Here is a 21511-nt window from a genome sequence, read left to right as displayed (position 1 = left end):
ACAGTGACTTCGTTTGAAAGTTGGAGGCAAAACCTCTTGTACACTTTATCACTTGATGCGCACTTCGCTCCATTTCTCATCGACGGGGCTACATGGCTGAAAAAGACGCGGACAACACCGCTCAGAGGCATGACAAACGATGGTGACGATGTCCAGCAAGCCCAAAGGCGTACTGCACAACAAAAGGTAAGCAGTTTAGAACTAATGCTTGGACAAATTGCCAATTTCTGCCCTATCATCTCGAGAAATACTATTATCAAGAACTCTACGTCCTTAGGCTGTATATGGCACGCCATACGCCTTCACTTTGGTTTTCAAGCCACTGGTGGCCATTTCCTCGATTTCACAGACATTAAGCTCGAGCCCAACGAGAGACCTGAAGAAGATTTATATCAGAGACTCATGGCCTTTGTGGAGGACAATTTACTTCGTCGTGACGGTGGTATCACCCACCACGGCACTGCACTGGACGAGGACGAGGAGCTCTCACCATCATTGGAAAACTTTGTTGTGCTTACTTGGCTTAGACTAATCCACGTTGACCTGCCAAAGTTGGTTAAACAACGTTATGGTACAGACCTGCGCTCACGTACTGTTGCCTCACTGAAACCAGAAATCTCTCAGGCTCTTGACTCACTATTGGATGAAATTCGCACTGCAGAGGATGCTATGGTAATGAGAGCTACCACAAACCAAAAGCACTCTTCACCCTTCTCAGGTCCTAAACCAACAACACGACCAATGCGAAAGGTCAGCAAATCGTGTCCATTATGCAAAGCTGCTGGTCGTGGGGACCATGGTCACTTTCTCAGCGAATGCAAGTTCCTTCCAGATCACGATCGCAGGTACATGCTTAAGGCCAGGCAAATAGTAAATATCCTTGATGACTCAGAGGAGGCTTGCATCGATCCTGACTACACACGGGACAGTTTGGATACTGAGGAACCCCCTGCAGATTCTCTCTCAACACTTCGAGTTCAGGTTCGACAATCTCCACACATGGACACCTTCTGTGGTCACATGACTGCTCGTGTAGATAATAGATAGTGGAGCCACCGGAAACCTGATCCGCCTCTCCATGGCGACTTATCTTGGTGCTGTTATCGAAGAGAGCTCCCAGTCAGCTCATCATGCGGATGGTTCATCTCCTCTTAAGGTTGTTAGAGAGACAAGCATACTTCTATGCAGTGACAACAAGGAATTCAGTTTCAATGGTCTTGTGGTGGAGAACCTTGATGTGGATATTCTTGCAGGAATACCATTTATGGAGGCCAACGATATAGCTATACGTCCTGCAAAGAGGCAGATCATACTTGGTGATGGCACGATCTACACGTATGGCTCAGGAAACCCGTCAGACAAGCATACTGTTAGAAGAGCCTGTGTGCTCAGAGCCCCGAACAAACCTGCTACCATATGGCCGGGGGAGTTTATCGAGATACCTGTTCCAGACAGTTATTCCTCATCAGATGAGATGTTTGCCATTGAACCCCGACTTGATACCCGCTCTGGAGCATCTACTGTGTCACCAACATGGCCGGAACCAGATGTCCTTTCTAGTGTCTCAGGCAAACTACGGATTCCTAATCTGACATATACGCCACAAACGCTCAAGAAGCATGAGCACTTTTGTCAGATACGTCCAGTATTCATTCCAGAAGTTTCCGTTACCGACCTTGCGGAGGTATCTGAACAGACACCCAGTGCACCCACTCAAACTAGGGAAAAGAATTTCTCCGGTCCAGTCCGTATAGACCCAGACAACATTCTACCAGTGGCCATTAGATCACAATTCGCATCACTTCTCACAGAATTCGACAAGGTTTTTGACCCACACATTGAGGGGTATAATGGAGCATCAGGACCATTTGAAGCCTTTGTTAACATGGGTCCGGTACAACCTCCTCAACGAAAAGGCAGAGTTCCACAGTATTCAAGAGACAAACTCTCTGAACTTCAACAGAAGTTTAATGAACTAGAGGACATGGGGGTGTTCGTTCGACCAGAGGAGTGAGTGAGTGAGTTAATATTTAACGTCACATCGGCAATATTTCAGCCATATCGTGACGGGAACAGACCACTGAAAACGAATATGTGTGTGTTATAAAACCTGTCGACAAAGGACAGTAAAACAACTACAGTATCACAATTTGAATTAAAACTAGCTTGGAAAGTTAAAACTAATAGCAATATTCAGACAATACAATATAAAAACAGACTATATATCGCCAGCAACAGAAGGTAGGTCACCATACTAGGGACCATGGGGACTTACAGTACCTTAGCTACCTGCATGGACCCTAGTTGGATTTACACCATCCCTTCAGCCGCTGGCGAGTGTAGAATATGTTAGCCACAATTAAAACAACAGGAATACTACGATTAAAAGCCTGGTAGAATTAAATTTACTATGAATGTTTTTGGACTTACGTACCCTCTCAGGAGGACAATATTTTTACAATACTTCAACCCCCTTTGAGGGTACAGCCACTAACAATTCTAGTTACGAATCCAAACTACCAATTATTAAAATATATCTTTTTACAGAAACATATTGCTCACAATTCAATCAAAAAATCAATTTCTTTTAAAAAAACCAATAATTAAATGAAAACTAACGCTGGTAAAAAGATCCTTCATCGTTTTAACTGTAAAATACATATCCCTTGTGATGGAGAATTCGACACAGTCAAGCAGAATATGCTTGACCGTGACTCTCTCATCACAAGGGATACAAAATGGAGGATCCTCACCTTTTAACAGGTATGCATGAGTATATCTAGTGTGGCCAATACGACATCGTCGCAGTATGACCTCTTCAAATCTGGACTGACAACCCAAGTGGGTATAACCAATGTAAGGTTTTATCTCATGTAATTTATTTATACCAACTTGGGTGTCCCACTTCTTCTGCATCAGATCATGGATATAAGATCTAATGTTAGCTTTATAATCAGTGTAGGGAAGAAGAAGTGGTGTCACAGATTTGTTGAGTGCTGCCTTGGCAGCAAGATCGGCCATTGCGTTACCAGAAATGCCTACATGGCTGGGTAACCAACAGAAGACGATGTCGTATTGGCCAGTAGCAAGATTATTATACAGTTCAATAATTTCAATTAAAAGTGGATGTTTACAAGAAAGATTTTTAATAGCCTGAAGGCAAGAAAGAGAGTCTGAATAGATTATATACTGTTTACGTTTCGGGTGTCTTTGAATATATTTAAGAGCTGTTAATATGGCGTTAGCTTCTGCTGTAAAAATAGAACTCTGGTAATCTAGAAGATATTGTTCTGGATCCAATGACAGTGGCACAAGCCACTGCGCCACCGTCCTTGGATCCATCTGTAAATAAGGGTTTGTAATTGCTATATTGATGTTTCAGTTGATTATATTCTTGTTTATACTGTAATTCATTCGTTTCTGATTTTTTAAAAGTCGTTAATGTTAGGTCAACTTGTGGCCTAACCAATTGCCAAGGAGGAGAAGAAAGAAGACGGGAAGGAGCTATGTTTTCCAGCTCAATGCCGGCCGAAGAAAGAAAGGGTTTAATTCTGTGCCCGAGAGGTGGAACAAGAGAAGACTTTTTGTTGTACAAGTCCTCGTAGAGAGGATTGAAAACACAGTTATATGCAGGGTTAGATTCGTTAGAGTATAGCTTCGTGATATATTGTAAAGATAATTTTATACGACGTTGTGTAAGAGATGGTTCATCGGCTTCAACATATAGACTGTCAACAGGAGAGGTTCTAAAGGACCCAAGACAAAGTCTTAGACCTTGATGATGAACAGAATCTAATACTTTTAAGTTGCTGTTGCAGGCTCCACCATATACGATGGAGCCATAATCAAGTTTAGAACGGACAAGTGATCGATATAGATGGAGAAGGGTAGCTTGATCACCTCCCCATTTAGAATTTGATACCACTTTCAACAAATCAAGTGCTTTCAGGCATTTAGTTTTCAGAGATTTAATATGAGGCAGAAACGTAAGGTGTGAGTCAAAAATTAATCCCAAGAACTTGGCTTCTTTGACAACTTTAATGGGAGTGCCATCTAGAGATAGTTCAGGGTCTTTATGTGGTTTGTACTTACGACAAAAATGTATGCAATTAGTTTTCGATTTAGAAAATGTAAAGCCGTTTTCAACACACCATTTATTTATTTTGTTTAAACATAACTGCAACTGCCGCTCTATGGTATGCATATTTTTACCACGACAAGAAATATTAAAATCATCCACAAATAAGGATCCATCAATGGAATCGTTTAAAACTTTAGATAAACTGTTGATCTTTATACTAAAAAGTGTGACTGACAAAATACTGCCTTGTGGAACACCCTGATCCTGATTGTAATGATCAGACAGGGTAGAACCTACGCGGACTTGAAATTGTCGGTTATTTAAAAATTTGCCTATGAATTGAGGCAAACGACCTCGCAAACCGAAATCATGTAGATCTCTCAGAATGCCATACCTCCAGGTTGTGTCATATGCCTTCTCAAGATCAAAAAAGATAGACACAGCGTGTTGGTTATTGATTAGAGCGTTTTTAACAAATGATTCCAAACGCACTAAGTGATTGATAGTACTTCTATTTTTACGGAAACCACATTGTATATCGATTGTAAGGTTATTTGTTTCCAAGTACCAAACAAGTCGATTATTTATCATGCGTTCCATGGTCTTGCAAACACAGCTAGTTAATGAAATCGGACGATAACTGGATGGATCCGTATGATCACGTCCAGGTTTAGGTATTGGTACCACTATAGCATCACGCCACGAAGAAGGAAATTTCCCGGATGTCCAAATATCATCAAATATTGATAAGAGCGTCTCTAAACAGAATTCTGGTAAATGCTTCAGGAGTTGATAATGTATGTTATCAGCTCCTGTAGCAGTGTCATGAGCTTGATCAAGAGCAGTATGGAGTTCATGAATAGAAAATGTTTCATTATAATCTTCCCCATTATCTGAATTGAAATTAATAGTTTTCTTTTCTTCTTGTTTTTGATACTGCTGGAATTTAGGTAAATAATTAGAAGAGGAAGAGTGTTTAGCGAGGGTTTCACCCAGTTTATTCGCAATATCTGATTTATCCGTAAGTAACTGATCTCCATGTTTAAGATGATGGACTGTAGATTTAGTACCCTTACCTTTAATTTTCTGGACCATGTTCCATACCTTGGACATGGGTGTCCGTGAATTTATTTTGGATACATAATTTTGCCAAGATTGGCGTTTATTCTGTTTAAAAGTACGCCGTGCTTTAGCATTTAAAATTTTAAATTTATTTAAATTATGCACCATAGGATGGCGACGGAAATAATGTTCTGCTTTTTTCCTTGCCTTCCTAGCTTGTTTGCATTCATCGCTGAACCATGGTTTTCGAATATGTGGAACTGCAGAGGACTTTGGTATACACTCATCAGCTATGGAATTCAGTTCATCAGAAAAACATTTAATAGCATCAGGAACGTCAATAAAACGTTCGGGTTTAAGTTTTTCAGCACACAGTGTTTCATATAATGCCCAGTTAGCCTTTTTAAAATTCCGTCTTGATGATGGAGGAACATCAGATGGAGTTACAGCTTTTAATATAGTAGGAAAATGGTCACTTCCACAGAGGTCATCGTGGACTGACCATTCGAATTCATTTAATAGTTCTGAATTTGTAATTGACAAGTCGAGAGCAGAATAAGTCCCTGTACCAGGATGTAAATATGTGTTGGAACCATCATTATAAATACACAAATCATTGTCAGAACAAAAGTCCTCCAACAATTTCCCTTTAGTGTTTATATTTACACTACCCCAGAGTGGGTTGTGCCCATTTAAGTCTCCCATTATAATACAGGGTTTCGGGAGTTGGCCATATAGAGCTTGAAGATCAGTTTTGGCAAATGTCGAAGATGGCGAAATATAGAGGGAGCATAGCGTAAATGCTACATGTAAAGTAATTCTCACAGCAACAGCCTGCATATTAGTATTAAGTGAAACGGGGCTTTGAATAACGTTTTGTCTGACTAGAATAGATGCTCCGCCAGTGGCTCTATCACCCGGAGGTGAAAAACAATGATATGTATTAAAGTGACGAAGGTCAAATGTATCTGTTTGTTTTAAATATGTCTCTTGGAGACATAACGCTGAAGGTGTAAAATCTTGGACTAATAGCTGTAATTCGTGTAAATTAGTCCTCAATCCTCTGCAGTTCCACTGTATAATATTATTGGAATAAACTATCTTTTGGGGGGATTTATTGGGGATCTACCCCGCACTCTTTTAGAGGGCGACAAGCTATGTGCCCTAGAATGGACGTTTTCAGAAACGTCCATGTCTTCAAGAGATCCGTATTTATTGAACAATTGAATTTTGTTCTGTGACCCTTTAGGAGTTCTACCACTTTGATGTTTTGAAGCATCAGGCTTTGGCTTCGGTTTACTTTTCACCGTTTGCTGACTATCAGATGTCGATTGAGACTTTGAGTGTGACTGAGATGATGATTTGTGATCAGAAGACCTTGAGGTACTAGGAAGTGATTCCTCAGTCTGTGATGATATAGCAGGGTACAAATGCTGTGGAGAATCGCAATTTACCCAAGTCAAGGTAGTTTGGCAGCCTGTGGTTGATGTTGTTTTAGAGCTAGAAACCGATGATGTTTTTGCTACTGTTGCATAACTTTCTGTAAGATCAGATGTCTTTACCAGTTTTTGGCCTCCGCAAAAGAGATATTTTGAGTGAATTTTATTTTATTGATCTCCATTTGCTCTTTCCAAATAGGACACTGTTTAGAAAAGGACGAATGGTCGCCTGAGCAATTGGTGCATTTTTTATAATCGCTGTCACAATCTTCTGTTGTGTGTGTCTTCTCACCACAGTGAGCACACACAACAGACAATGTGCAGGTAGATACACCGTGTCCATATTTCTGGCATTTAAAACACCTGAGCGGATTGGGGATGTAGGTATCAACTTGAATGTTGCAGTAGCCTGCCTTCACTGATTTTGGAGCATTTGGACATGAGAAAGTAAACAGATACGTATTTGTTTTGACGGTTTCGTTGTTTCTGCGAGTTGAAAAGCGCTTGACATATAGTACACCTTGATCCTTCATTTCAGATCCTATATCAAGTTCCGACATGTCATCAAACAATCGATCTCTATCTCTCACGATACCTTTACTTGTATTCAAGGTTTTGTGTGCAGAAACCGAGACGGGAATGCCCACGAAAGATTTAATATTCATCAGATTTGTTGCTTGCTGCTTTTTCCCGCACTCGACTAGCAGGGCACCGGAACGTAGGCGTCTGATGTTCTTCACATCCCCAGCAATGCCTTGAATACCTTTGGATACAGCAAAGGGGTTCAACTTCAAAGGTGTCTTATCAGGAGTCTCAATCACAATGAAACGTGGCCAATACTCAATCGATGTAGACGGTCTATGGTCAGTATCAACAGGGTCAATATCAAGTGGACGTTTTGTTTTTTTGGTTGGAGTTTCATAAGCCATGGTTAGTGTAATGCGGTTCATCATCCGAGCTCCCCACCCACCACGGAGTATCACAAGGACAATGCTAAAGTAAGCGGGCCTCCAGCTTACAGCACCAAGGATACCCGGATGATATACTCCAGCAGAAGAATCAGAAATAATTAGTCTACCAGATTGGCCCATGAGCCACCGCCTTCTGGGCATAAGACTCTAGGCAAAAATTTAGAACTTCAAAAATGCATTTTAAAATTCGAAAAGCTCAATGAACAAATAGGCCAAGACCGAAAGTAAAAAACCAAATAAAATTTGTGCAATGATATATATACTCCATGCACAGGGCTTGGCATGACCAGCCGATTGGTCGAACCGGGCCCATTCGACCACCCGTCTAGGTGAAGTAAAGGCCAAAGTGGTGTGTTGGACAATGGAACGCAGTTAAAAGCCCCAGTGCCCTCAACCACCAGGATCCCGTCCTCCACCGACACGGGACGCAACCCACGGCAAACGGGTTGGTGGACCAAATATCCCCCCGGGTCCACTACGGGGGTGTCGGCGAGCTCTTGGCGTTACCCAGCACCCACCACGAGGAGGTGGCTCGCCACGGGTGCCTCGACCAGAGGATGTCGGCGTTCATGTGGAATATGTCAATCCCTCCTTCTTGGTCAAGAAGTCAAGTGGTGGTTACAGACTGGTGACTGCATTCTCCGATGTTGGCCGATACAGTAAGCCACAAACCGCACTCATGCCGAATGTGGACTCAACTCTCCGACAAATTGCCAAATACCGGTATCTGATATCCACTGACTTAACGAATGCCTTTTACCAGATTCCACTAGCCAAGGAATCCATGAAGTACTGTGGCGTAGTAACTCCATTTCGGGGTGTTAGGGTGTATGCTAGATCAGCCATGGGAATGCCAGGATCAGAGACAGCTTTAGAGGAGCTTATGTGCCGTGTGTTAGGAGATCTACTGAAAGAAGGAATTGTTGCCAAACTTGCTGACGACCTTTATTGTGGAGGTGATACAGCTGAGGACCTTCTGTTCAATTGGCGCCGCGTGCTAGAGGTACTCAAGCTCAACAACATACGACTGACTCCTCACAAGACGGTCATTTCGCCCACATCAGTTACCATCTTAGGTTGGCACTGACACCAGGGTTCCATCAGAGCAAGCCCTCATCGCGTTTCCACACTGGCGTCATGTCCACCTCCAGTAACAGTGCATGGACTACGATCGTTTATTGGTGCCTACAAGGTCCTGTCTCGTGTGATACCTGGTTGTTCTACCCTTCTTGCCCCACTTGATGATGCAGCTGCCGGACACCAATCAAAGGATAGGTTACTATGGACTGACCAGCTACTTGCAGCTTTTAAGACGGCACAGGAAGGCTTATCCTCAAACAGGTCAATAGTTCTCCCATGTCCTGAGGATCAATTATGGATAGTCACTGACGGTGCTGTCAGGAAGCCAGGAATCGGTGCTACTGTGTACATTACTCGTGATCAATCACTGCACATAGCCGGTTTCTTCAGTGCCAAGCTCCGCAGGCAACAGGTTGCCTGGCTACCCTGTGAGGTAGAAGCACTGTCCATTGCCGTTGCCACCAAGCACTTCAGTCCTTTCATCATCCAATCTAAACTGAAAGCATGTATCCTGACCGACAGCAGACCCTGTGTGTTGGCTTTTGAGAAGTTATGTAGAGGAGAGTTTTCCGCTAGTCCACGTGTATCCACCTTCTTGTCAACAGTCAGTCGGTACCAGGCTACAGTTCAACACCTTGCCGGCTTGGCCAATGCCCCATCAGATTTTGCAAGCAGAAATGCACCAGATTGTATCGATCCATCATGCCAGATCTGCTCCTTTATTGAGCGCACCGAAGAATCAGTTGTCAGACAAGTCTCCATTTCTGACATCTTGAATGGCACTAGTCGACTTCCCTTTACCAGCAGACAAGCTTGGCGCTCCCTTCAGGAGGAGTGCTCTGATCTTAGACGGACTCATGCTCATCTTCTCCAAGGTACAAGACCCTCGAAAAAGTTGACAGATATCAAAGATGTCAAGCGATACTTGAATGCAGCCACTATCTACAATGATGGCTTACTTGTGGTCCGAAGGACGGACCCACTCCGTCAAACACGGGAGTGTATTGTCGTTCCGAGACAGGTTCTAGATGGACTTATCACTGCTTTGCATATTCAGGTGGATCATCCATCAGTTCATCAGCTCAAGCAAGTATGTCACAGATACTTCTTTGCTCTAGATTTGGACAAGTCAATTGATAATGTCACGAAATCATGCCATCAGTGTGCCTGTTTGAGGAAGACACCACACGTTGTGGTAGGTCAAAGGACCAGTGATCCTCTGAAAGTGTTGGTTTGACATTTGCATCAGATGTCATGCGACGTCAACGTCAGTTCATTCTTGTCCTCCGGGAGTGCGTGACATCCTACACTACGGCTTGCATTATTGAAGATGAAAGAAGCTCAACCCTTTGTGACGCTTTGATACGCCTTTGCATCGAATTCCGTCCTCTTGATGGTCCCCATGCTGTTATTCGCACCGATCCTGCCCCAGGTTTCAAGAGTCTTGAGAATAATGAGGTACTTCAGCACCACTGATTGTCACTTGAAATAGGCAGAGCTAAAAACAGAAACAAGAACCCTGTTGCTGAGAAGGCAATACAAGAGTTGGAGGACGAGCTTTTACGTCAAGGTCCCCTACGTGGCCCAACCACTGCGACTACTCTTGCCATTGCGGTAGCTCGTTTAAACTCACGCATTCACTCTCGTGGTTTATCATCTCGCGAGATGTGGACACAAAGAGATCAGTTTACTCTCTGTCAGTTACCTATGTCTGACAAACAGCTGATTATGGACCAGCATGTTAGCCGTACGTCAAATCACACTGACAGTGAGAAATCAAAGGCTCCTAAGGGTCATCGTCCTGTCATTGACCAGATTGAGATCGGTGACTTGGTATACCTGCACAATGATCGTAACAAAACATGTGCAAGATCTCGTTATCTAGTAGTTGCCAGGGATGGCATATGGTGCAACATTCGCAAGTTTACAGGATCTCAGCTACGCAACAATTCATACAGAGTAAAGCTGTCAGAGTGCTACAAGGTGCCATCTCAGGAAAAACTCACATATGATGACGCATCAGACAATGAAGACCAACCTGATCAACCTCTTCACCTACCTTGTACCAAACAGATTCCTCTTGAAATTCTTACTCCACCTATACAACAGCCAGGATATCAGGAGCCCAACAGTGTTCAGCAACCTGGCTTCACTCACATATCAGAGGAAGATGTGCCTTTTGTTGACTCTGACTCTCCATCAGAGGTAGATCCCAGCCAACGAACAAGGCCCTCCCGTGAACACAGACGACCATGTCGTTTTAAGGACTATGTTCTGGGCTTTTGAATTTTATACTTCTCAGTTTTGTTCCACATGACATTCAAGGGGCGCAGTCATGTCCATTGTTCGCAGAGGCCGGGTTGCGCGGACGAGTGCATGTTCTGCTCGAGTTGGTATTAAATCATAATGAAGAGTACTTACGTGTCCGGTTGATTCACAAGTGGTACAGTATCCCTCTTACCTAAACTGGCGCGTGCTTTAGTTCCTGTGATGTACAATATTCAATAAGTTATATATAAATATTATTGCAGTTTCATATGATAAACAGCGATTTAATTCAACCTTATAAGTTAAACTGATAATATTAAAGAAAATGATTCGTGCATTTTATTAAATGTATAGGCACACATATTTAATGTGTCTTGTTCTTTGCATCTGTTTGTGGTTTTTTTGTATCAAAACAATTACGAAATTGATTGACGTTTATGATTCATTTTCATTCTTTAGATAATAAAGTCAATTCGAATTCTATTAAAACATATTTGATGGCAGAATATCGCACAAATCATAGGTTCCACTATTACCCAGATTTACACCGGCACAGGATCATACTTTTTACCGATCCGAACGGAACGTCGACACTATTTGTTGGAGGAAGGGCGCGTTTATTGTTAATGCCTTCAGCTATATCAGTTGTGCTTATATCACACATACGGTATGTATCTAGCCCCGATGACTGCAGCGATAACTTATTATCTCCAGAGTAGGACTTATTATCACCTACATAGGACTTATTATCACCTACGTAGGACTAACTATCTCCTAAGTAGGGCTTACCATCTCCTACGTAGGACTCCTGTTGGAGATTCTCGATATATGTAAATATACATTAATCTGAAATGGTCTGGTCAACTTACTTCCCCCAGACACAGAAACCATTTCCTTTTTGACTGTTTCAGTCACTGTTTTAGAGTTTACAACTAGCCATGTGTTTCATTTACGTTTCGATTCGACAGTTATGGGTGGGTGGGTGGGTGTGTGCTGGGTAACGCTAAGAGCTGTACAAACCCCCTAGGTCCATAGCACCCGATTGCTGGTCGCAAGGAGCGACCGAACTGGGCAACCTGTTTGCAGTGTGTTTCGGTCCGTGTCGGTGGAGGACGGTAATCTGGTGGCTGAGGGCAATAGGAGCCTGAACCATGTTCCTGTTGCTCAACACACCACTTTGGCCCTTACTTCACCTAGACGGGTGGTAAAATCGGCCCGATTCTGTCAATCGGCTGGTCACGCCAAGCCCTGTGCATGGACTTGTACGTCACTGCACAAATTTAATTTGAAAATGTTTTACTTTTGGACTTGGCACATTTGTTCATATCGAATGTTAATGATTTGCAATATGATGTTTTGCTCTTTGCCTGGAGTCTTATATCCAGAAGGCGGTGGCTCATGGGCCAATCTGGTGGATTAGCTATTCATAATTCTTCTGCTGGAGTATATCATCCGAGTATCCTTGGCGCTGCAAGTTGGAGACCCACTTGTTTCTAGCATTGTCCATGTGGTACTCCGCGGTGGGTGGGGAGCTCGGATGAACCTTAAAACACTAACCCCTATTACCAAGAAAACACGTCCTCTTGACATGAATCCTGATGTTAATGAACAAAGACTGTCCACATCTATTTACTATTGGCCACGTTTTATAGTACTTGAGACTATTGATAAGGCTCCTTTGAAGCTCAACCCTTTTGCCTTTTCAAAATGCATACAAGACATAGGAGGAGATGATAAAAACGTTTGACGTTTGCGTACAGGTTCTCTTCTTATTCAATGTAGTAAGAGTGAGTGAGTGAGTTACTATTTAACGCCACATCGGCAATGTCTCAGTCATATCGTGACGAGAACATTTAATACTGAAATGACATATATGGATGCTATAAGAACCTGTCAACGAGGGACAGTAAAACAACTAGAATGTCACACATGGGGTTACAACTAGTGTGGAAAGTTAAAAGTAGTATCACTATTCGGACAATACAACATAAAATCAGGTAGATCACCATACTATGGACCATGGGGACAATGCCTTTGCTGCCTGCATGGACCCTAGTTGGATTTACATCATCCACTCAGCTGTCAGCAATTTGGGAAATCTAGCCATGCAAATAAAAAGACACTTATGCTACGATCAAAAACGTTGAATTTACTTTGAATGTTTGTGGACTTACGTACCCTCTCGGGGGGACACTATTTTTACAGCACTTCAACCCCCTTTGAGGATACAGCCGCTAACAAGCACAGTTATGAATTTAAAATTCCAATAATAAAATATGTATCTATTTACAATTTAGTCAATATATCTAATTCTTTTTAAAATGCAATAATTAAATGAGAGCTTGTGTTATTAAAAAGATCCTTCAGAGTTCCTGAATTAAAATACTGATCCCTTGTGATGCAATACTCAACACATGCAAGGAGGATTTGCTTGACTGTGATTCTTTCATCACAAGGGATACAAAACGGAGGATCCTCACCTTTAAATAAATATTTATTTGTCACATCTAGCCACAAATTAAAAATACACATATGCTACGATTAAAACCAGTGGAAGTCCAAACGCACATGGAATGTTTTGGGACTTACGTGGAATACGACAGTTCAATAATTTCAGTTAAAAGTGGATGTTTACATGTTAATTTTTTAATCGCCTGAAGACAAGAAAGAGAGTCTGAATAGACTATATATTGTGTTTACGTTTATGGTGTCTTTGAAAATATTTAAGATACGTTAATATGGCGTTACCTTCTGCTGTAAAATCAGAACTATTATCTGACAATCTAGAAGATATTGTTCTGGATCCAATGACACTGCGCCATCGTCCTTGGACCCATCTGTAAATAAGGATTTATAATTGCTATATTTATGTTCCAATTGATTATATTGTTGTATATACTGTAATTCAGTCGTTTCTGATTTTTTAAAATGCAGTTAATATTAGGTCAACTTGTGGCCTAACCAACTGCCAAGGAGCAGAAGAGAGAATACGGGAATGAGTCATTGAGTTTTCCAGCTCAATGCCGGCCGAAGAAAGTAAGGGTTAATTCTGTGTGCTAGAGGTGGAAGAAGAAAAGACTTCTTGTCACATAAATGCTCATAAAGTGTAATTGACCACACAGTTATACGCAGGGTTAAATTCATTAGAATCTTATTTAGTAATGTATTGTAAGGATAATTTAATACGACGTTGTGTAAGAGATAGTTCATCGGCCTCAACGTAGAGACTGTCAATAGGTGAAGTTCTGGAGGAACCAAGACAATGTCTTAGACCTTGGTGATGGACAAAATCTAATAGTCTCAGGCTGCTTTTGCAGGGTCCACCATATACGATGGAGTCATAATCAAGTTTTGAGCGGACGAGTGATCTGTAAACGTGAATGAGGGTAGTCTGATGCCCTCCCCACTTTGAATTAGAAACAACTTTTAATAAATCGAGTGCATTCAAGCATTATTTGGCTTTTAGGGATTTAACATGGGGCAAAAAGGTCAAATGTGTATCAAACATAAGTCCCAAGAACTTAGCCTCCTTGACAACTCTGATAGGCGTGCCACTTAGAAATAGTTTTGGGTCTTTATGAAGTTTATATTTACGGCAAAAGCGTCTATAATTGGTTTTTGATTTAGAAAATTTGAAGCCATTTTCAAGACACCATTTATCTATTTTGTTTAAACACAGCTGAAGTTGTCGTTCAATAGTATGCATTTTTTTACCACGACAAGAAAGATTAAAATCACCACACATAACGATCCATCAACTGAATCGTTTAAAACTTTTGATAAACTGTTTATCTTTATATTTAAAGGAATGACAGACAAAATACTGCCTTGTGGGACACCCCGATCACGATTGGAATGATCAGACAGGGTAGAACCCACGTGGACTTGAAATTGTCTGTTATTTAAACATTTCGCTATGAATTCAGGCAAACGACCTCGCAAACCGAAATCATGTAAATCTCTAAAAATCCGATATTTCCAGGTTATGTCATATGCCTTCTCTAGAGAAAAAAAAGATAGACACAGCGTTTTGTCTTTCAATCAGCGCATTTTTTTTATAAATGGTTCCAAACGCACTGAATGATCGACAGTACTTCTGTTTTTTACTTAAACCACATTTTATCTCTGTTATAATGTTATTGGTTTCCAAGTACCAAACAAGTCGATTATTTATCATGCGTTCCATGGTCTTGCAAACACAGCTTGTTAATGAAATCGAACAATAACTGGATGGATCTGTATGATCACGTCCAGGTTTGGGTACTTGTTTCAAGATTCAAGATTCAAGATTTTTTATTACAGTATTATAGGCCTCCAGCCCAGAGTACATGTGATTCACACATAAGTATTTTTTTCAAAAATACATATCCATCAATAAATAGTCAAGTCAAACATTATCAATAATATACACAATGATAGCGAGTGAAGTGCTCATAGTATATGGTTACGCCATCAAGTAATACAGATCAAACCATATTGGCAGTGCAGTATACAGTGATCATAGAAATTGTGATGATAGTGAATGAAGCGCCCATAAACTCCCTTTAAATAATTTTGTCTTTACACACTGCAATAAGCTTGTCTTTTCAGGAGACATTTCATAATATACAAAAATAAATGTTTACACACAGAGCTGTCTCTCATTACTTTCACAAAATTTGTGAAGATTACTACTTATGCTAATGCTTGGCAAAAACTTATTTATTTATGTAAGTAACATAGAATTATAAGGTGAGCTTCATCCTCAACAACATTAAGCATTTTTTCCAAAAATATATATCCATCATTAAACATTCAAGTCAAACATTATCAATAATATATACAATGAAAGCGAGTGGAGTGCTCCCAGTATATGGTTATGGCATCAAGTAATACAGATCAAACCATATTGGCAGTACAGTTTACAGTGATCATTGAGATCTGATGATAGTGAATGAAGCGCCCATAAACTCCCTTTAAATAATTTTGTCTTTACACACTGCAATCAGCTTGTCTTTTCAGGAGACATTTCATAATATACAGAAATAAATGTTCACACACAGAGCTGTCTCTCATTACTTTCACAAAATTTGTGAAGATTACTACTTACGCTAATGCTTGGCAAAAACGTATTTATTTATGTAAGTAACATAGAATTATAAGGTGAGCTTCATCCTTAACAACATTAAGCATTTTTCCAAAAATATATATCCATCATTAAACATTCAAGTCAAACATTAACAATAATATATACATTGAAAGCGAGTGGAGTGCTCCTTGTGTATGGTTATGGCATCAAGTAATACAGATCAAACCATATTGGCAGTACAGTTTACAGTGATCATTGAGATCTGATGATAGTAAATGAAGCGCTCATAAATTCCCTTTAAATAATTTTGTCTTTACACTCTGAGATAGGCTTGTCTTTTCAGGAGACATTTCATGATGTACAAGGATAAATGTTCACACACAGAGCTATCTTTCATTACTTTTACAAATTTGTCAACATTGCAAAGGCTACTTGTGCTAATGCTTGGCAAAAACTTATTTCTCAAATTATTATACAAGTGACATGAAGTAATAAAGTGAACTTCGTCCTCAACGACCATAACATTCAGATTATCATAACAATATTTACAAACTCTCTCTTCTCTCGAAATTCCTCCCCATCGCCCTGTCTCAACTGCTAGTTTGTGATTACCACATCTAAATCTGCTAAGAGCAATTCGTAAACTTCTACTTTTAATATCATACAAATACCTTTCAGGCTCTAACAGCGATTTAATGAGGGAGTAATTTGTGAGTTTACTGGTTTCACTCACAGACAGTGCCCATGTTTGCCTCCAACAATCCTGCAGCCTTTCTTTGACATTTCTAAGGAAAAGATAGGAATCTCCAACACCTTGCTCCAACCATACAACTCCAAAACCTAACATATTCAATAGATGTTTAATTCTTGAGGCCCATGTGGGTCTTCCAGCCTCATCCAACTGATGCAATATCAAGTAACAAGCCTTAGGATATCTGTTGCTGGGCATATACAAGATCTTAAGCCAGTATTTAATGGAGTTGAACATAGTGGTGACATGTAATGGATACCTTCCCAGCTCCCCATACAAGGCTGCTGCTAAGGCATATGGCATATGACACTACTTGGAAATATGGCATTCTGAGAGATTTACATGATTTCGGTTTGCGAGGTCGTTTGCCACAATTCATGGCCAAATTTTTAAATAACAGGCAATTCCAGGTCCGTGTGGGTTCTACCCTGTCTGATCATTACAATCAGGATCAGGGTGTTCCACAAGGCAGTATTTTGTCTGTCACTCTTCTTAGCATCAAGATCAACAGTCTATCTAAAGTTTTAAACGATTTAATAGATGGATCGTTATTTGTGGATGATTTTAATATTTCTTGTCGTGGTAAAAATATGCATACCATTGAACGGCAATTGCAGCTGTGTTTAAATAAAATAGATAAATGGTGTCTTGAAAACGGCTTCAAATTTTCTAAATCAAAAACCAATTGTATACACTTCTGTCGTAAATACAAACCCCATAAAGACCCAGAACTATATCTCTGTGGTACCCCAATCAAAGTGGTCAAGGAGGCCAAGTTCTTGGGACTTATTTTCGACTCACATTTGACCTTTTTGCCGCATATTAAATCCCTAAAAGCCAAATGCCTGAAGGCACTCGATTTATTAAAGGTTGTTTCAAATTCAAAATGGGGAGGGGATCAAACTACCCTCCTTCACTTATACAGATCACTGATCCGATCTAAACTTCATTACGGTTCCATCGTATATGGTGGAGCTTGTCAAAGCAACCTAAAACTACTTGATCCTTGCACCACCAAGGCCTAAGACTTTGTCTCGGTTCTTTTAGAACCTCTCCTATAGACAGTCTATACGTCGAAGCTGATGAGCCTTCTCTCAACTTACGTCGTATCAAACTATCTTTACAATACATAACAAAATTAGCTTCTAATGAGTCTAATCCCGCATTTAATTGTGTCTTTAATCCTCTCTATGAGGATTTGTATAACAAAAAGTCTTCCCTTGTTCCGCCTCTTGGGCTCAGAATTAAGCCATTTCTTGCGGCTTCTAGCATTGAGCTGGAAAATATAGCTCCATCCCGTCTTCTTTCTTCTCTTCCTTGGCAGTCGGTTAGGCCACAAATTGACCTAACATTAAGTACATTTAAAAAATCAGAAACTAATCAATTACAGTATAAACAAGAATATAACCAACTGAAACATAAATATAGCAATTATAAATCCTTATTTACAGATGGGTCTAAGGACGGTGGCGCAATTGCTTGTGCCACTGTCATTGGATCCAGAAGAATATCTTCTAGATTACCCGATAATAGTTCTATTTTTACAGCTGAAGCTAACGCCATATTAACAGGTCGTAAATATATTCAAAGACACCCTAAACGTAAACAATATATAATTTATTCAGACTCTCTTTCTTGTCTTCAGGCTATTAAAAATATTTCTTGTAAACATCCACTTTTCACTGGAATTTTTGAATTGTATAATGTTCTTGCTTCTGGCCAATACAGCATCGTCTTCTGTTGGTTACCCAGCCATGTTGGTATCTCTGGTAACACTTTGGCTGACCTTGCTGCTAAGGCAGCGCTAAACAAATCTGTGACACCACTTCATATTCCCTATACTGATTATAAAGCTACCATTAGATCTTACATCCGTGATCTGATGCAGAAGAAGTGGGGCACCCAAGTAGGTATCAATGAATTACATGAGATAAAACCGTATGTTGGTTACACCAACCTGGGTTGTAGGTCTAGATTTGAAGAGGTCATCATACGACGATGTATTGGCCACACCAGGTATACGCATGAATATCTTTTGAAAGGTGAGAATCCTCCGTTTTGCATCTCTTGTGATGAAATAATCACGGTCAAGCATGTCTTGCTTGACTGTGTTGAATATTCCATCACAAGGGACAATTATTTTAAATCAGGAACTATGAAGGACCTTTTTACTGACGTAAGTTATCATTTAATTATTGCATTTTTAAAAGAATTGAATTTATTGACTGACATGTAAATACATAAGTATTTTGTGACTGGAAGATGAATTAGTAACTGAGATTGTTAGTGGCTGTATCCTGGAGGGGGCTTGAAGTACGGTAAAATTATTGTCCTCCCGAGAGAGTACGTAAGTCCCAAAACATTTAAAGTCAAATTTAGTCTTCCATCTTTTTAACCGTAGTATTTCGGTTATTTTATTTATTTATTTATTATTTATTTATTAATTTGCGGCTAATCTTGCATACAATCACCAGCAGCTGAAGGGATGGTGTAAATCAAGCTAGGGACCATGCATGTAGCAGAAGCACTGTAAGTCCCCATGGCCTCTAGTATGGTGACCTACCTTCAGTTGTTGGTGATCTATAGCCTGTTTTTACATTTTACTGTCCGAATAATGATATTGGTTTTAACTTTTCTCTCTAGTTTTAATTCTTATTGTGATACACTAGCTGTTTTACTGTCCTTCATTGACAGGTTTTTACCATATGCATAAATTCTTTTTTTCAAGAATGTTCTCGTCACGATATGGCTGCAATATTGCCGATGTGACGTTAAATATTAACTCACTCACTCACTCACTCATAATCCGAAACTTTAAAAGGATTGTATGTCCTACGTAGGAGATGGCGACACCAAAAATTTGTTCACCGTGGCCCGAATACCCTCCTGTAGAGTGCTTATATTGGTGCCCGATAAAAAAATGGAGAAATTTAATGCTTTGGTTAGTAACCCTATTACCAGTTACCTGTTACGATGGCCGTTCTGACTTGTCGGGGGTGATGTAAGCTCTGGTTGCATACTCGGTTGGTCCGTCCGGGCTATTACATAATATTATAGCAATGATCGGTCTGACAACCGGGACTCCTAACTAACACATAGCATTCATGTACTGGCCCTCTGGCATTCCAAGAATCACTCAACACAAGGTTCTATACTCACATAGGTTTACTCGATCCTTTTCCTCATTACACAATGTCGTGGCCTGGACAAGATGGAGCAAGTCCTATCCCAACTATGGAAATGTACAATCCTGGCGTTCGAACTTTCTACCAAATGTGTAGCACGAGCCCTCACTGCTTTTGGTGCTGACTGGATCTTTTTAAGGTAGTCGAACGTGCTCCAACCCTGTCACATGACCCTTTTCATTTCCCTCTGATTTGCTAAAAGTACACCATTCCATGGTCTCACATATGCCTCATGATCGGGAAAATTCCATTAACTGCCATCTGTGAATCATCCTTGATAAATCTATGTTATTCAACTACTGACATATTCTCTTATCCCGACGATTGGGTATTAATCGTATCTCTAGATATAGCAACTCTAAAGTCAACGATCTGTACTACACTATTTGTCGTGGATACAATTTTGACCTTATAACATTTTTAACGCACACAAAAGTTTTAGACAACATTTAGCAGTGTCTGTTTCTCAAAGCCCAGAGGAAGTCGCAGTTATAGATATACCAACGGATAGGAAATTAAGTATTCTACATTTCTGAGTAATTTTATATCCGTACGTAAATCCAGTACCACTTGAGCGCAATTCTCGCACAACGTTCACTTATAAAAACTCATGAAACTGTGTGCCTGAAAGAAACCTCGGCATCCTGGGGGATAAAGAAGTGGAAACCATCATTATTGGGAACTTGAATGAATCGATGATAGAAAATGCACATATTTCCAGAAAGCTATATTAACCTACATTGAAATGTCATAGGTTTGGGTTTAGTGATCTCATAGAACGTTAATGGTTTCAGATAATTCTAAACCTTATCATGGCCAACAAAGAGGAAGACGAACCCATTCACGCACTCCCTATGACTCAAATGCATTCTGATGGGGAAAGAGACGGGTCTCTACATCAAAGACAATCATGGAGTAGACATCTAGATTACCTGCTGACTATGGTTGGCTATTGTGTCGGATTAGGCAACCTGCTGAGGTTTCCATACATCTGCAGCAGGAACGGCGGGGGTAAGAATCCTATACTAAAATCAATTCACCGATATCACTACTGGAACCACTTACGATTACATATTGTCCTAATTAATGGAGATAATTTCAGGATCTGCAATGTATACTGGACAAAAATTGCTAGGGATATTGTAAATTTTAAAATTATCAATCATACTTTAGTTTCTGAAATACTCTAGCAGCTTTACTGTCCATATGCATCTTCGGCAGGTTTTATTCTTCAAAATATTTTCACCTTCAAGGTATGAAATCTCCTGGTCATGATGTGAGTGGAATATTGCCGATGTGGCTATAGATATCAACTCACTCACCTTTGTCTACAAGTTCACCTTTTCCCTAAAGTATTTATATACATGTTTACAACATTGCGCCAGGAAATGACTGAATGGAACACAGTGGTGTACTTTCAGGTGCTTTTTTGTTGCCTTTCATCTGTTGTCTTCTGATCACTGGGTTTCCAATGTTCTTCCTGGAGTCAGCACTCTCTCAGTTCTCGGGAAAGGCTTCGCAACAAGTCTGGACCTTTTGTCCACTGTTTAAAGGCCAGTGTACATTACTTTTCGTGATATAAATATAAAAATGAAAAGTAGATGTG

The 21511-nt window shown here is 40.4% G+C and overlaps 1 protein-coding gene and 1 pseudogene across 1 annotated transcript in view; both read left to right on the top strand.

Moving 5' to 3' along the window:
• LOC137256133 (sodium-dependent proline transporter-like) overlaps positions 1 to 21511 on the top strand; it is a 49460-nt gene that overhangs the window by 11323 nt on the left and 16626 nt on the right. Inside the window, exons 2-3 of the mRNA XM_067793836.1 lie at positions 20700 to 20916; positions 21327 to 21458. Of these exons, the coding sequence (XP_067649937.1) occupies positions 20718 to 20916; positions 21327 to 21458 (331 nt within the window). The 5' untranslated portion in view covers positions 20700 to 20717. The remainder of the gene's footprint in view (positions 1 to 20699; positions 20917 to 21326; positions 21459 to 21511) is intronic.
• LOC137256478 (uncharacterized) lies at positions 403 to 10919 on the top strand (annotated as a pseudogene).

Source organism: Haliotis asinina, chromosome 11 (genome assembly GCF_037392515.1).
Source record: "Haliotis asinina isolate JCU_RB_2024 chromosome 11, JCU_Hal_asi_v2, whole genome shotgun sequence".
Taxonomy (NCBI): Eukaryota; Metazoa; Mollusca; class Gastropoda; order Lepetellida; family Haliotidae; genus Haliotis; species Haliotis asinina.
This window is presented reverse-complemented; position numbering and strand designations above follow the sequence as displayed.